The following is a 16,245-nucleotide window of genomic DNA, read 5'->3' as shown; positions in this document are numbered from 1 at the left end:
GTGCAGTACAAACGAGGGATCATCTATTGCTGCTAGTGTGCACACATAACCCCCCCCCCCATTCTAATCACTTGTGCAGCTCTTGGACAAACAGACTGTGCACAGTGAAAACAGTTCATGGGAATATGCTGCAAAATATTTGTTGCCATTTTTGTCACCTACTAACCAGCATAATCCTTTCTGGAGGAAAAAACCCATCGATGGGCAAAGCCAGTAAACATCATTTAATGTATTGGTGTCTGGTAGCTTTGGCCAAGAACCACCACACTCCGGTGTTGAAAGGAACTTAAAACAGTGAAAGCTGGAGTCCTAATCTCGTTGCAGTGTTCCTGGTACAGCAGAATTGACCCCGCCCCCTTTTGGGTACAGATTAAACCTCTCTAGTCTGGCAAACTCCGTGGTCCGGCATGATTGTAAAGTGAACCCATGTCCACGTCTCATGGGTGCGGCCAAGTTTCCTGCAGCCCCATGAAGTTTGTTTGCAGCCCTCAGTCCTGGCTCTGTGCTCTGTGCTGCTCTAACTTACCCCGCAATGTCTTCTCAGAGCCCCGCAAGCAGTGGAAGTGCTGGGAATGCTGCTAGACAATGCTACCTCCCGTGGACAGTTGTCTTGTGATGCACCCGCCAGGGCCCGAGGGTGCCAGACCAGAGAGGTTCCACCTGGACCAGGTGTCCTTTTGCCTACAAGCTTATGGCATCACTCCAAAGGTCCCTAGCATAGCTCTGCCAAGCGTACCTAAAAGCCGCTTTCATTGATCTGTACTGGTGTGTCTCAGGTGGGTACACCGAAACGTTTAGCCCCTGCGACAGGGTCAGGCTGGAGGACAGCGAGAAAGGCAGCTCTGAGGCAGCAACAGCCCTGGTCAGTCAGGAGCACGGGAGACAGGGCGGCTGTAAACCCATGGGAGCCAGCGATCTCACCTGAGTCTGGGGGAGCCTTTGCAAAAGAAGCCCTGCTCGCAGGGAGGGAAGGAGAGAGCGGGAGAGGAAGGGGAGGGAGAGGAGGCCAGAGCAGGCAGGAGAAGCCGACAGACTAGGGAAGGTAACGGCAGCGTTGCCAGAGACAGCAGAGGGGGGTGCGGCGCTCCACACGGGGGTTTCAGGCCCCCCTTTTCCGGGCAGCCTGAGAGCCCCGTGGGAGCTGGAGGAGGCTGTTTCCACAGCCCAGGCTGACCCCGCGGCACTGGCCCCAATACCCTCTGTGGCTGAGGGTCCAGAGCGCAAACCCCCCAAGGACGCATAGCGCCCTGCTGAGACTGCCCGAGGAAGGCCTGAGCGGGGTACCGGGGCCCAGGCGTGGGGTTACCCTGCCACATAACCCTTAATACCTCTGAGGGAATCGGGGCGGGGGAGGTCTCTCTGGTGAAACAGGCGGAGCTTGCTCACCAAGCCGGTTCCCCCCCCTTGCTCCCCCCCACCCCCGAGGCCGTGGCTGCGGCCGCCCAGGGGAGGGTGGCGAACCTGTGTCCCAGCATCAGCGGCTCCAGGAAAGCCCTGAGTCCTTTTGCACAGGAGGGGGCATGCTGGGTGCGGGAGTGGGGGGGGCGGGGGGGGCAGGTTAGCACCCAGGAGGCCTGGCTGGGTGTGAAGTTGCCAGCAGAAAAAGCTTCCCCACAGTCTTCTGAAAACCTTCCCGGGCTTTACCCAGAGAGTTGCGTGGAGCCAAAATTCCCCATTCCCTGAGGACTCGGCCTGAGCCCGGCCTGGCCTCGTGGCCATCAAGGGCGGTTTTGCCGTTTGCGTGGGAGGGAGAAGGCCTGTAACTGCCAACCTGCGTGAGTAGCTCTCCTCCGGCGAGTGGGGCAACGGCGAGAGAGGCGTAAGCAGGACGCTTCCTGTGCTCCCTGCAGCTGGGCGCTCGCCGGCCTTCCGGTGGCTCCGCGGGCGACGTGTGGCTGGTGTTTTGCTGCTGCTGATTTGCCTCACCTTGGTCTTTTTCAGGACGGGAAGGATTTTGGAATTGGGGAGCTCGTGTGGGGGAAGATCAAGGGCTTCTCCTGGTGGCCTGCCATCGTTGTCTCCTACCGCGTCACGTCCAAGCGCCAGGCCATCTCCGGAATGCGCTGGGTGCAGTGGTTTGGGGACGGGAAGTTCTCCGAGGTACGTCTGAGAGCCCACGGGCCGCCACGCTCCCTGGACCTTCTAGCAGCTGGGTGTGCGCCCCGTGGCATCCTGCTGCTGCGCCGCCAGGTGGCCAGTAGAGGGTGCTCAAGTCTGGCTGGGATCCCCTCCCGGGTCTCGGGGCGGCGCAGGTTTCGTTTTCAGAAATCTAGATTCCGAGACCGACCACAAAGAGACAAGGATCCCAGCTGCAGCAGAAGGGCCGGGCGGGACCGGAGCCAGCCTGTGATCACAGTGGGAGGGGCTGCTTGTGCAGGAGGGGTTCGATTTTTAGTGTTGGGGTCTTGGGTTACTCAGATGCAACACGTGTCCCTGGAAAACCCTCTGCCGCCGTGGCTGGCCCTCCGGTGCAGCTCCCCTCTGCCCCCCACAGCGTAGGCGGGGAGGGGGCCGATGGCCATCCGCTCGGGAAGTGGCCCATTCAGCGCGGGCGGCATGGGGGCCCCCATGAATATTGTGGGTGATGCTGGATGCTGGCTGGAAACCTATGTTTGTTCCACTCTCCCTTCCACCCCCCTGCTCTCCCATCGCACGGACCTGCCCTCGGACCTGCCCTCGGGAAGAGGGGGCATCTGGGGGAGAGTCCCCGAGCTATGGATGCCACTGCGCCTGTTGGCTGCGGGGGGAGGGTGCCACAGGAGAGCAATGGGAGGCCCTGCCCCCCACCCTCCCAAAGCAGCGCACGGTGGGTGAAATCACTGGGAGCCAGATGCTGGAGCTGAGCCTACTTGGGCGGGGGAAAGAAACCGGGTCACGGGCACCTTATGTGACGGGACGATCGAGTGCAAACAGCAAGCAGGCTCAAGCCCCCTCTGCAAACGCTGCGACCTGCCTCCCTCTTCTCGGCAGGACTAAGCAGTGTAAATACAGATGTGCCCCGGGCCTGGAGCCAGAGCACCTGGGCTCCGGTTTTGGCTCCGGTTAGCCTGGAGCAAGTCTCTTGGCCATTTTCCATAAGGGCCATGTAGGTCCATGGGGACGTTGCAAGACGTACTATTCATGGAGTGCTTGGTGGTAGGAACTAGCTAAGTGCCTGCTCCTTGCTACCTTTATTTTATTTAACAACCGTGGTTGTGACTGAGCATCGATCCCTCTCCTCCTAGGTTTCGGCCGACAAGCTGGTGGGGCTGATGGCTTTTAGGCAGCATTTCAACCACTCCACGTTCAACAAGCTGGTCTCCTATCGGCGCGCCATACACCACGCCCTGGAGGTAACCGGAGAGCAGAGCGGGGGGCTTGTTGCGAGTTTGCTACTCAGCGGGAATCTCGGCAGCTGGAATCTTAGCAGCGCAGGGCGGGGATGCAGGGTGGGGAGTGAGAACCTGCCATATTGCACCCACGCCGAGGCTGTAACTAGTGACCTGCCACATACGCTTCGTGTGGCCCAGAAGGACCGAAGCAGCTGGTACCGCACGAGCCCAGCTGGGCTGCTCCATATTAATACTCACATGGGTTTGGAATGGGACTCGTATGAAGAGACATTGAAAAGACTGAGACTGTTCAGCTTAGAAAAGAGGAGACCGGGGAGGGGGCTAGGACAGAGGTCTATAAAATCAAGACGTGTGGAGAAAGTGAAGAAGGAAAAGTTATTGACTTGTTCCCATAACATAAGCACTAGGGGCCACCCAATGGAATGAATAGATAGCAGGTTTAAAACAAACAAAAGGACATTTTTCTTCATGCAGCGCACAGTCAACCTGTGGAACTCCTCGCCAGAGGATGATGTGAAGGCCAGGACTTTAACAGGGTTCAAAAGAGAGCTAGATAGATTCATGGAGGACAGGTCCCTCAATGGCTATTAGCCAGGATGGGTAGGAATGGTGTCCCTGGTTTCTGTTTGTCAGGTGCTGGGAATGGGCGACGTGAGGGATCGCTGGATGCTTCCCTGTTCTGTTCACTCTCTCTGGGGCATCTGGCACGGGGCACTGTGGGCAGACAGGACGCTGGGCTGGATGGACCTTTGGTCTGACTCATTGTGGCCGTTCTTACATTCTAAGAAATTAAGGCGAGCCGTGAAATTAGGCCTTTTCACCCCTAAAAAGCATCCTGCCCCTTCCCCTGTGTTACGCCGGTGGCAGGGACTCAGACCGCTTCCCTGCTCTGTCGCTGTCCATGCCTGGGTGAGTCCCTTCCCCTCTGTGCACACGGCGGCCTGGTTGTGGGGCGGGGGCGCTCGGCCCCGTGCACAGAGGGGTAAGTGCTTGTTCCCAGCCGCTAGCCCTGCTCTACGGGCACCGTGCCGAGTGCCGATGCGGGGCCAGAGTCTGCTCCCATTCACGCCGGGAACTCTGCTGGCTCCTCCAGCCGGTCTCGCTGGGCTCTTGGTGTCTCCGGCAGCAGCTCCCCAGTGGCGCGGGGGCGTGGGCCAGGGAGCAGCTGTGCCGGCTGCTGACGGATGAGCAGCAGGCCCTGGCGCCGGGTGCAGCGAGTCCGGCACGTCCAGCGGGACACATTCCACTCCCGGTTACGTCCCCCCACGCGGCCTTTGGAATTCGGGCCAGTGGCTGGGGGCGGGCTGGGCTGGGGCTGGCTGCCGGCAGGCTCGTCGCAGAGCCCCGGGGCAGCACGTCGCTGGCGCACCCGCCACTGGAATTCATGGCAGCGCTGCCCTCCAGGAAAGGCCTGCGCGCCCCCCACCCCCGTCGGGAGCAGCTGTTGCTGCAGGTGCTGGTATGAATGAGCCCAGTGTGTGCACATGTCGGGTGGGGGTGGGGGTGGGGGAGGCCTGGCCTCCAGGCAGCGTTGAAGCAGAAGTCAGGCCAGCTGTGGGCCGGGGCTCAGCCATTCAGCCAGAGACACCCTCTCCCCTCCGCCTGTTCCCCGTGGGCGTTGCCGTGGGCGGCACCAGGTGACTCTCCCCTCCGACTGTTCCCCGTGGGTGTTGCCCTGGGCGGCACCAGGTGACTCTCCCCTCCGCCTGTTCCCCGTGGGCGTTGCCGTGGGCGGCACCAGGTGACTCTCCCCTCCGCCTGTTCCCCGTGGGTGTTGCCCTGGGTGGCACCAGGTGACTCTCCCCTCTGCCTGTTCCCCGTGGGTGTTGCCGTGGGCGGCACCAGGTGACTCTCCCCTCCGCCTGTTCCCCATGGGTGTTGCCGTGGGCGGCACCAGGTGACTCTCCCCTCCGCCTGTTCCCCGTGGGTGTTGCCGTGGGCAGCACCAGGTGACTCTCCCCTCCGCCTGTTCCCCGTGGGTGTTGCCGTGGGCAGCACCAGGTGACTCTCCCCTCCGCCTGTTCCCCATGGGTGTTGCCGTGGGCGGCACCAGGTGACTCTCCCCTCTCTCCGGCAGGTGGCCAGGAGCCGGGCAGGGAAGACGTTTCCGGGCGCCGCTGGGGAGTCCCTGGACGAGCAGCTGAAGCCCCTGATTGACTGGGCCCTCGGCGGCTTCAAGCCCATGGGATGCAAGGGGCTGAAACCCCCGAAACAGCCAGGTCTGCCGCTCGTGGGAGCCAGGCAGCAGCGCAGGGCCTGGCCCTCGGCTCCTGGCTCGGCGTTTGGCCGTGGGGAGCTGCTGCGGCCCCGCAGCGGGGAGTTTGCCTGGTCGCTGAGAGTCGGCCCCCTTGCACCACCGGGCCACAGCCCAGCGCTGGTGCAGGGCAGTCGTCCCTGGGGGGCAGTCGCAGCCGAAGGCCAGAGGGAAGACACGCTGCCGTCAGAGTATCGCTTCAGGGCCTCGCTGGGGGTCGGGTTGTGCCCCCACGGAAAGGCGTGGGCTTGGTGCCACGGGAGGAGCTAGGGGGACTCGGCCCTCGGCGGCGGCCCTGGCTTCCCCCGCCACGGAATTGCTTTGCCCAGCAAAGGCAAAACCTCCGAGTGGCCCTGGAGAGGCCTCTCCTGGAGTCCCGGCTGGCCAGGAGGGCTTCGCGGGGAGCAAACTGCCAGGTGCAGAGCAATCCCCCAGCCCTCTCCCCTTCAGCTCCACACGCAGCCCTCGCCCGCTCTGGCACTGGGAGGAGCTCTCCCGCGCGGCGTCCTCGTCTGCTGCCAAGCGGGACTGTTCAGGGTCTCCGACCAGGGCCCCGCCTGAAGGCCGGGGTGCGGGTGCCATGTTGCTAGCGGCTGTGCGGAACGTGGCCGGGGGCCGAGCGTGGCTCCGTGGAAGGGGCTTCCCGCTGGGAGACCGGGTCACGCGTGGCGCCCTGGCCTTTGTCACGCGACTCTCGTCGGACCAGACTCCTCCTGGCCGGGGAGGTGGGGGGCTTGTCCGTGGTGCGGTGGAGGAGGGACGAAAGGAGGGAGGGACGTTGAGCTCTCTCTTGGGAAGTCGGGACGCTGTAAGGGGCCGGGGGAGGGTGGGTCAGGCCCAGACGGCGCGGGGGGAGGCTGAGCCTGCCGTCCTTTCGCAGAGAACGGCGCGGCTCCCCTCAAGAACGGCATCGACGAGGTCTGTGCCCCCGAGCTCTGCCCCCCGGCCAAGCGACTGAAGACGAACTTCTGCAGCAGCAGCAAGGAGCGGCTGGAAGAGGACCAGAGCAGAGGTAGGCCGGGTGGCGGGGCGTGGCAGCAAGGGGGCAGGGCCACGATTCATAAACCATGGCCCTAAAAAGCACCAAAGGGACACAGGGGACGGGCCGCCCCAGAAATGCGGGCGCCGGAGCGTTTGTCTAGCTGTGTCTGTCCAGAGCCACGGACGTGGACACGCCCCCTCGACACCAAGCCCCGCCCCCCGTGCGGGTCCCAGGTTACACACACACATTTAGCGTGGCACCGCTGTGCACACACGTCCTTCCGGGGTTCGCCAACACAGACAGACCATTTCCTGCCCCTGTGTATTTAGCTGGCTGGTCCCCCGGCTTTGTTTGGGATTCTCTGGGTTGTTTCATAAGAACATAACATAAGAACGGCCGTACTGGGTCAGACCAAAGGTCCTTCTAGCCCAGTATCCTGTCTGCCGACAGTGGCCAGCACCAGGTGCCCCAGTCATTTGACCTGGTCATTTGATTCAGAGCCGTGAGCCACCGGGGAAAAGCTTTTCAAGGGACATCGAGTCTGGCTAAGAAAAGGGGGGGTGTAAATGGGTGGGAATTTTCCCGGTGGCTGGAGCGGTGTAACTCTGCGCGCTGTGAAACGGGCGCGGGGTAGCGTTTGCTGCCACCCACAGTGGAAGGGCTGAGCGTGTTTTCTCTTTGTGTTTTCTTTGTGAAGAGCAAATGGTTTCCGAAGCCACCACCAACAACCGGAGCCTGGAAGGTAAATTCATTTCCTCTCTCGCTCGGGCAGACGTCAGTAGCTAAGTTGGGGGCCTGGGTACAGCCGCCGAGGAAAAATCGTGGGTCTCCCCTGTTCTGTTGCACCGGGGGGGGATTACTGGGTGTTCTCCGGGTGACTGGAGATGTGATCACCCTTCCTCCGGGGGAAACGCACGAGGACCCGGCACCATGCAAACGCCACCTACAGCCTGGTGATGTTTAACCCATTAAAGGGGGTGCGGGTGTGGGGGGGCTATTCCCGCCCCACTGGGCTGGGGCGGGCCCCACACCGGCTGAGGCCCGGCTGGAGCCCCCCACCCCCACACCCCTGGCAGGCCTGGTCTGCTCTGGTTGTCTGGAACAGCCTGTGCTTGCAACATGCCTGGGCCCACGGCGGGATCGGAGCTGCCCCCGGCCGGCAGGGAGCTGCTCTCACCTCCGCCAGTTAGCGGCTCACCTTTCCCATCCCTCGGATGGACAGTGTTTCCTGGCTGCCTGGAAGGGCCAAGAGCTTAGAGAGCAGAGCTTAGGAGTTGGAGGAGGGATTTGAGGGCTGCTGGGTTCTACTCAGGCCTCGCTTTGCCCCCGGTGCCTCTTTGCAAAGTACCAGCCATGCCCGTACCCACCGCACAGGTTGGCTCTGAAGATGCTTTGTCGTGCGGACTAGCAGGTGGGTGTGTGGTGGGTGCTGGTTTCCGGCTGGGGGGAGTGTGTCTGTGGCAAGAGCCCGCAGCCTCTGCCCCCCCCCACCTGCTCCCCCCCACCTGTTCTCAGGGTTCCCTTTCTCCGGCAACACAGGGAAATCTGGCTCCCTGGCCTGGGGCCCTGCGTCTCTCGAGCGGCGGCTCCCCGTCTTTCCCGCGGGGAATAATCGTCCTTCTTTTCTGCCCTCCTGTGTCTCTCATCTGCGTAGATTGAGCTCTTCGGGGCGAGGGCTGTCTCCCGCTGCGTCTGTGCAGCGCCCGGCGCGGTGGCGTCCCGCGCTCGCTCTGGGCCTCTCGATGCTCCCGGGACCAATAGCCCTGGTTGTAAAGGGTGTGTTCATTGTATTAAACAGACAGTTGTTTGTCGTGTGGGAGAAAAAACCCAGCCACATTCCACCCGCTGTTTGAGGGGGGCCTTTGCCAGACGTGCAGGGTAAGTCACTAGAGAGAGGGAGCGTGGGGGCCAGGGGAGAAGGCCGGGCCAGGTCCTTGTCAGCGGGTCCGGACCCTGGCTGCAGCCGCTCAGTGGTGTGGGGTGAGAACAGCGGGTGTGGGAAGCCCCAGGGCCTGTGGGGGTGCCAGAGGGATGCGGGAGGGGCCGTGCTGGGAGCGTGCGTTGGGGCCCATCTCCCTAACCGGGATAGGTGGGGGTGCCACGGTGCAGCGGCCTTGGCCTGCCCATCGGGGAGAGGGGCCCTTCTAACACCTGATCCAAACCCCGGGACGGCTGTGAGACTCTTTCATTGGCTGCCCTGGGCCGTGGATCATGCCCCTGCGTGGGCTGCCTGCTCCCTGCACCCAGGGGCTCCCGCGACATGGGGGAGGTGCCGCTCCGGCTGCCTCGGTATGAGCCAGAGCGCCCCATCACCGTGGAGCCTCCGGTTCCGGCCAGCGCCACGGGCCCCGCAGCCTCTCCCTCCCGCCGGCGCCGCTTGGGGCCGGCTCGGCGGCCGGCGCGGGTTCTGACGCGCTCTCTCGGGCCTGCTTCTCGCTAGGATCGCTTCCTGGAGCTCTTCTACATGTACGACGAGGACGGGTACCAGTCCTACTGCACCGTCTGCTGCCAAGGCAGGGAGCTGCTGCTCTGCAGCAACGCCAGCTGCTGCAGGTGGGCCCCCCGCCACGCCCGCGCCGCCCTGTCCTGCCCGTCCTGGGCCGCTGCATAGTCTGGCCCGTGGGCTCTCGGGCCTCAGGCTGGGGGCAGGAGCCGTGGGATCCTCCGGGGGAGGGGCGAGTTGCTGACCCATGGAAAAATCAGCCGGGGCCACATACAAGTGAGAGGCAACCCCCCCACTCGTGGACGTGGCCCCCACCTGAGGAGAGAGACCCTCCCCCGCTTTCCCCTTCCCCGCCAGAGCCTGGGGGGCCCAGCCGAGTAGATTTTGTGGGCCCCAGCCCAGCTGGGGCCTGGAGCCTTGGGGGCCTGATCCAGACAAGCTGGAGGCTGCATCCGGCCACAGGGCCCGAGGTCCCCCCACCCCTGGATAAACCCCCTGATCTGGAAATGTTGGCCGCCAACCTTCACACATCCCCGAGGGGCGGACTGAGACCGGCTGAGGAGTGCAGCAAGGGGCAGAGCGTATTAAAGGGAGTTGGAATTCAATAGGGGCTGGCTGGTGGCACCTTCGATGACCTCGGCCAGAGCAGGGAGAAGCCCTGAGACACAGTTCACAGGACGCTATTTGAAGCCCCTGTGGTATTTTCCAAGTCTCTTTCCTAGAGCCCCGGGGCGGGCAGAGCCCTCAGAAGCCACTGAGTCCAGCCCTGGCCCAAGGCAGGACCAACCCCAACTCATCACCCCTGTCAAGCCGGGACCTATAAACCCCCAGGGATGGAGATTTCGCCCCCTCCCTCGGGAACCCAGCCCAGCGCTTCCCCACCTGTCTAGGGAAATCGTTTTCCCTAATCTCCAACCTAGACCGCCCCCCGCTGCTCCGTCACCACTGAGAACAGCCTCTCGCCAGCCCCTCTGGAGCCCTCCTTCAGGGAGCTGCAGGCGGCTCTCAAATCCCCCCTCGCTCTTCTGCAGCCCCAGTCCCGTAGCCTCTCCCCAGACTGTAACCGGCACACCCGTCTCCTTCCTCTGGGTGCAGCGTTCCTGAGCCCACCCGATCCGCCAGGGGAAAGCATCTTCTCTGGGCCTGGCGGGTGCCCCGTGCTCCGCAGTCCTGCCTGCCCCATTCCCGAGCGGGGCCCTGGGGTGCGGATGCCCTGGCTGAACACAGCCGGGCTCACCAGTGCAGGCGCCTAGCGCCTGGGGCATTCCACAGTGGTGCCTGGAGGCCTGGGACCGTCCGTCTCCCTGCAAGAGGGGAGAGAGGAGAGACCTGGGTCCTGGGTCCTGCCCTGCCCTGGAGATTTACCACAGAATGGTGGCGCTGGAAGGGGGCGCGGTGAAGCTGCCTCTGGCACTCAGTGTTGGCCCGCTTGGTGCAGGTGCTTCTGTGTCGAGTGCTTGGAGGTGCTGGTCGGGCGCGGGACCTCGGCAAAGGCTAAAGAGCAAGAGCCCTGGAGCTGCTACATGTGCCAGCCCCCGAAGTGCTACGGCGTGTTGCAGCGCCGGCCGGACTGGAATATCCGGCTGCAGGATTTCTTCACCAGCGACAAAGGGCAGGAATACGTAAGGAGCTCGGCCTGCAGTGGGCGGCGCGGGAGTGCCATGGCCCCGCCGCGGGGCTGGCGCGAGACGCTGCGGGACGTGGTGCTGCGTCGGACCCGGGCGGGGGCTTGCGCCGAAACCCAGAGTCATTCGGCCCGGGGCAGGCTCAGGCCACACAGCCAAGAGGAGCGGTTAGCTCACCGTGTGGACATCAGGGCGGGTCGCAGGTGGCCAGCATCATCCCAGCTGAGGATGTGTCCAGGGGAGAGCAGGAGAGTGGCCGAAGGACAGCAGAGGAGGCACTGAGGGAACGGGCAGTGTTCTCCCTCTCTCTGCCTTGTACGTCCTCCGCCACTGTGATCTCCGAGTGCTGGCTGCCTTCTGGGATTGTGGGAATCTGCCGGATTCTTAAAACCAGGCCTCCAGCGCCACACTTCTGTTAGCATTCGACCCAGTCGGGTGCCCTTTGTGTTCCTGACGTGCGTTTTCCCGCACACCCGTTCCCCCAGGCTTCTGGGGTTAGAGAGTCTTTCCCCTCCGGGGCCGTGTCCAGACTCAGGGGTTCTTTCGAAAAAAGTAGCCTTTTTTCGAAAGAACTTCCCCTGCGTCCAGACTCAAGCCACGTTCTTTCGAAATTATTTTGAAAGAACGCGGCTTTTCTTTCGATGGCGGTAAACCTCGTTTCACAAGGAAGAACGCCTTCTTTCGAAAGTTCCTCTTTCGAAAGAAGGCGTTCTTCAATGTAAATAGGCCGTCTTCGAAAGAGAGCATCCAGACTCGCTGGGTGCTCTCTTTCGAAAAAGCGGATTTCTCTTTCGAAAGATCCGCCTGCAGTCTAGACGCGATCTTTCGAAAGAGGCTCTTTCGAAAGATGCTTTCGAAAGAAGCCTGCAGTCTAGACATAGCCCTGGAGAAATGCCAACCCAGCGCCCAGTAATGCCAGGGCTTGGGCGCAGGGCCTGCCTTGGGAAGCATCCATGTTACCTAGAGCAAGAGGGCTGAGGCTGACGGTGCTGCCTGCTTCATTTTTCTCTCTGTTCATCTGCAGGACGCCCCGAAGATCTACCCGGCAGTCCCGGCAACGGAAAGGAGGCCGATCAGAGTGCTGTCCCTGTTTGACGGCATAGCAACCGGTGAGACACCGAGGGATCTTGTCTGTGAACGACTAACCGTGTAAAATTCTGCTGGTTCACGCTGCTCTAGGGCCTGCCCGCCAGGGAGCTGATGTTATCGTGGACAGTTCTCTGAAAACTTCCACACAGTGTGCAGCGACGGTCAAAAAGGCAAATAGGATGCTAGGAATTATTAAGAAAGGGATAGAAAATAAGACACAGAATATCTTACTGCCCCTGTATAAAACTATGGTACGCCCACATCTTGAATACTGTGTACAGATGTGGTCTCCTCACCTCAAAAAAGATATTTTGGCCTTGGAAAGGGTTCAGAAAAGGGCAACTAAAATGATTAGGGGTTTGGAACAGGTCCCATATGAGGAGAGGTTAAAGCGACTGGGACTCTTCAGTTTAGAAAAGAGGAGACTGAGGGGGGATATGATTGAGGTCTATAAAATCATGAGTGGTGTGGAGAGGGCGGATAAAGAAAAGTTATTTATTAGTTCCCTAAATAGAAGAACTATAGGACACCAAGTGAAATTAATGGATAGCAGGTTTGAAACTAATAAAAGAAAGTTCTTCTTCACACAGCGTGTAGTCAACCTGTGGAACTCCTTGCCAGAGGAGGCTGTGAAGGCTAGGACTATAATAGAGTTTAAAGAGAAGCTAGATAATTTCCTGGAGGTTAGGTCCATAAAAGGCTATTAGCCAGGGAATAGAATTGATGTCTCTGGCCTCTGTCTGTCAGACGCTGGAGAAGGATGGCAGGAGACAAATCGCTTGATTATTGTTTTCGGTCCACCCCCTCTGGGGCACCTGGTGCTGGCGACTGTTGGGAGACAGGATTCCGGGCAAGATGGACCTTTGGTCTGACCCAGTACGGCCGTTCTTATGTTCTTATGTTCTTATGAGCTCCAAGCCCCTCACAGACAAGAATGAACTCAGCCTCACGGCACCCCAGTGTGGGAGGGCATTGTCGTTGTGCCCATTACAGAGAGGGGCAAACTGAGGCACGGAGGAAGGGCATGATTTGGCCAAGTTCTCACAGTGGGAGCCTGAGGCAGAGCCCCGGCTCTCCAGCCTGCGCTTTCTCCACACAAACCGGACGTGCAGGATGAAGCTCCCAGCGTTTGAGCTGCTGGCCTGTCTGCTCGACGGAGGGAGGCCGTGGCGGGAGAGGCAGGCAGGCGAGACCCATTGCTATAGTCCTTGCCATGCGCCCGCAGAGCCTCAGCGCAGACCCCGCAGGCGATGCCAGCGCTGTGTCCTGGCTGGAAAACGGGAATTCCACCGTGCAGAAGGTTTCGACATGTGCATCTGCACTGGGATGGAAATGAAAACTTTCCAAAGTTCTCATGAAAAACCAGAGGGGGAGAGACCAACCCACCCCAGAATAGCCAGGAGCCTGGTGGGGAAAGTTCCCGCCTTGGATCGGGGAACTCGAGGGTCAGATCCCTTCTCTGAATCAGACAGAGGAGGGACTTGAACCTGGGTTTCCTGCATCCCAGCCAGTTCCTAACAGGCTGTTAGAGTGTGTGTGTTTGGGGGGTGGGCTGTCTGCCTCCCCACCCCCCGGTTCCATCCTGGGCCTGAGAAACCGTTCCAGGGAAAGTGTCACAGAAACCGAGTCTCTCCCGCCAAAAGTTTGTTTTGACAAACCAGCATTTTCCCGCCACTTCTAGTCCCAGGGCACGGGCGCCTGGCATTAACGAACACCCCCAGGGCAAATGCAGCTCCGCCGTGTGTCAGTGCAATCCCCTGACGTCAGCGGGGCTGTATTTGTTACCCCCCCGGGCTGGATTCGACCCTGGACCTGAGCTTCGAGGTAAAGAATTGTCCCCTTGAGTTTGGCCGCAAGCCCATGTCTTGCTCACTTAGTGCATCCCGGGCACTGCGTCTGCGCGCACGTCATGGCTCTGGGCAGACAGCCACACGCTGCTTCCAAAGTCCTGGGCTGGATCGGGTGGGGAACGGACTCTCGACGGGCAGCCTGGCTCTCCCCTGGCGACATGTCTTCAAGAACGCTAACCAGCGCTGCGTAGAACATCCCTGGAGACTCGAGAGGAAGCCCGTCGCAGGGACCCCAGAACAGGGCTGTCCGGGAGGGATATCCCCTTTGGCTCTGGGGAACAGTTGGGATTCAGAAAGCCAGGGCCTGGTTCTCCAGGGTGCTAAGCACCCTCCTTGCCCACCCTCTTCAGGGGAGGAGAGGGAGCGCCGGGGCTCCCTTGTAAGATGCAGCCCCCAGTGGGGAATCATCTCCGTGCGGGTGGTTTGACTGCTGAAGACCCTGTTCTGCCCACACCTCCCTGGCTCTTCTCTCCCTGGAGAGGCCTCCTGGGAGAAGGCCAGTGAAGTCCTCTGTCCATGGGGAGATTTTAAAGGGCTGGGGGGGACTCCGAAGTCTGCCGCCCTTCCTGCCGTCACACGCTCTGGGCCACCCTTGTGCATCATGGCGCCCAAGGGGGGCACCGAGCGGGTGGGGGAAGGACCCTGCCGACTCGAACCCAATCGAGGGGTCTCTTCCCCAACAGGCTACCTGGTCCTGAGGGACCTAGGCATCAAAGTGGAGAAATACCTGGCCTCAGAGATCTGCGAAGATTCCATTGCGGTGGGAACCGTCCGGCACGAGGGGAACATCACGTACGTGCACGACGTCCGGAACATCACCAAGAGAAACGTGAGTGTCGCCCCGAGAGAGGCGTCCTGCCGGAGGGTGGGGAGCTGCAGAGGGAGAGTGGGAGTTGGATTTTCTTTAACGGGAGAGGACTTTGCTCCCTGGTCTTTGCTGACACCCAATCTGCTCGCCCTAGATTGACGAATGGGGCCCCTTTGACTTGGTGATCGGAGGCAGCCCCTGTAACGATCTGTCGATTGTGAATCCTGCCAGGAAGGGGCTGTACGGTAAGAGTGCCTGTTTGCTTTTGAAGGGCCTGGTGTCTCGTGGTGGTTCGTGGGGCTGGAACGTGTCACTCCAGGCCGGGGGTTCGTAACTAGCCCGGGGTGGTGCTGGCCACAACGTTCTACCATCTGGTCTGGGGCCAGGTTGGCGGCGTCTGGGAAATGACTTGGTGTCTCGTCCATTGCCTGGTGGATGGGAGTCCCGAACTCCCTCCGTAAAGGGCACTAACAAGCACCCGCCGTAGGGCGGGCAGGGACTGGCTGGCCCATGGAGACGGGGAGGGGCCCCTCAGCCAGCTTGGGGGAGTCGCATGTGCTGGGAGCTGCCCTGGGGCGTCTCTCTCACCCTCGACTCTCTTCCCCGTTGCAGAGGGGACTGGGCGGCTGTTCTTCGAGTTCTACCATCTCCTCAACTACGCGCGCCCCAAGGCCGGGGAGGAGCGCCCCTTCTTCTGGATGTTTGAGAACGTGGTGGCCATGAGAGTCAACGATAAAAGGGACATTTCTCGATTTTTGGAGGTAGGAGTCACTGCGGGGGGTGGTGGGGATTCCCTGCGTTCCTACTCTGCCGACAAGGGCCTACGCACCCGCGATGCGCTTCAGCATCAAATATCTGCCCGGCAGTATAGCGGGAGTGCGTCTGCCTGTCTGTCTGCGCGTGATTCCTCCGAAACCGGAAGAGCTCAGGCCACGAAATCCGGTTGCCGCTTCCTCTCCTCCGGCCTGACAGCGAGGTCGGGGCTTGGCTGAGCCAGGGCAGCTGGGAGCCCCCAGGAAAAGGGCAGTTTTCCCTGCCACGGAAAGGGAGGGGCTGTTCGGAGCGACGCGATATGAGCGTGTCCGTTGGGGGCAGCTCATAGGGAGGGTCAGCAGGGCTGGGGCGCTGCCATTCTGCCTGGCACCAGATCAGGTAAGTGGGGGCCCCCCTGCACAAGAGAGGGCCCCCCCACTCTAGGGGAGAGGCAGGCGGGAGCAAGAAACCCCCACTTGGCCCAGGTAGGGCCAGGGAGTAGCGGGGAGAGAGCCCCCTCGGGCCAGGCAAGGGGGGAGGGCAAGATCCCCCCACCCCGAGTCAGGCCAGGGGGAGGAAGAGAGCCCCTGCTGGCCACTGGGGACAAACCAGTGGGTGGAGTGCGCAGTCCCTGCTGCCCTGGGCTGCCCCCTGGGAAAAGTCCGAGGCCACCCCCCTCCCTGTCCTGAGCCCCTCCGTCCCCTGCACTGACTCCTGCACCCGCTACCCTTTGCCCTGAGCACCCCCCCCCCGCCTGCCCCCTCCCTGGCCTCCTGCACCTCCCACACCGCCTGCCCCCTGCCTGGTCTCCTGCACCCCCTCAGTCCCCTGCCTGGCCTCCTGCACTCCCCCCCACGCTGCCTGCCCCCTGCCCAGCCTCCTGCACCCCCCACTCTGCCCTCCCCCTGCCCTACAGGACCCAGGCAATGGCAGGTAAGTCTGCTAGTACCCTAGAAATCAGCCTGAGGCTGAGCGGGACTACGTACACACGTGAATACGTGCAGCTGGCGATTGTGTACGGGCCTGTGGTTACACCTCTCCAGCAGTACAACGGGGGAGGAAGGGTGTTTTGAGCATGTTGCACAGGGCTGGGGATTGGCAGATCCGGG

General features: G+C 61.6%; 1 protein-coding gene across 4 annotated transcripts in view; it reads left to right on the top strand.

The window, feature by feature from the left end:
- DNMT3B (DNA methyltransferase 3 beta) overlaps positions 1-16,245 on the top strand; it is a 56,431-nt gene that overhangs the window by 22,793 nt on the left and 17,393 nt on the right. For all 4 annotated transcript variants that reach the window (XM_075900822.1, XM_075900821.1, XM_075900819.1 and 1 more), the window contains 12 exons: positions 1,942-2,100; positions 3,225-3,332; positions 5,410-5,551; positions 6,467-6,598; positions 7,266-7,310; positions 8,367-8,446; positions 9,009-9,121; positions 10,450-10,633; positions 11,661-11,745; positions 14,259-14,404; positions 14,538-14,628; positions 14,996-15,144. In XM_075900822.1, the coding sequence (XP_075756937.1) occupies positions 1,942-2,100; positions 3,225-3,332; positions 5,410-5,551; positions 6,467-6,598; positions 7,266-7,310; positions 8,367-8,446; positions 9,009-9,121; positions 10,450-10,633; positions 11,661-11,745; positions 14,259-14,404; positions 14,538-14,628; positions 14,996-15,144 (1,434 nt within the window). The remainder of the gene's footprint in view (positions 1-1,941; positions 2,101-3,224; positions 3,333-5,409; positions 5,552-6,466; positions 6,599-7,265; positions 7,311-8,366; positions 8,447-9,008; positions 9,122-10,449; positions 10,634-11,660; positions 11,746-14,258; positions 14,405-14,537; positions 14,629-14,995; positions 15,145-16,245) is intronic.

The sequence above is a fragment of the Pelodiscus sinensis genome, chromosome 18 (genome assembly GCF_049634645.1).
Source record: "Pelodiscus sinensis isolate JC-2024 chromosome 18, ASM4963464v1, whole genome shotgun sequence".
NCBI classification, from domain to species: Eukaryota; Metazoa; Chordata; order Testudines; family Trionychidae; genus Pelodiscus; species Pelodiscus sinensis.
The sequence above is the reverse complement of the archived record's forward strand: the minus strand, read 5'-3'. Positions and strand labels throughout refer to the sequence as shown.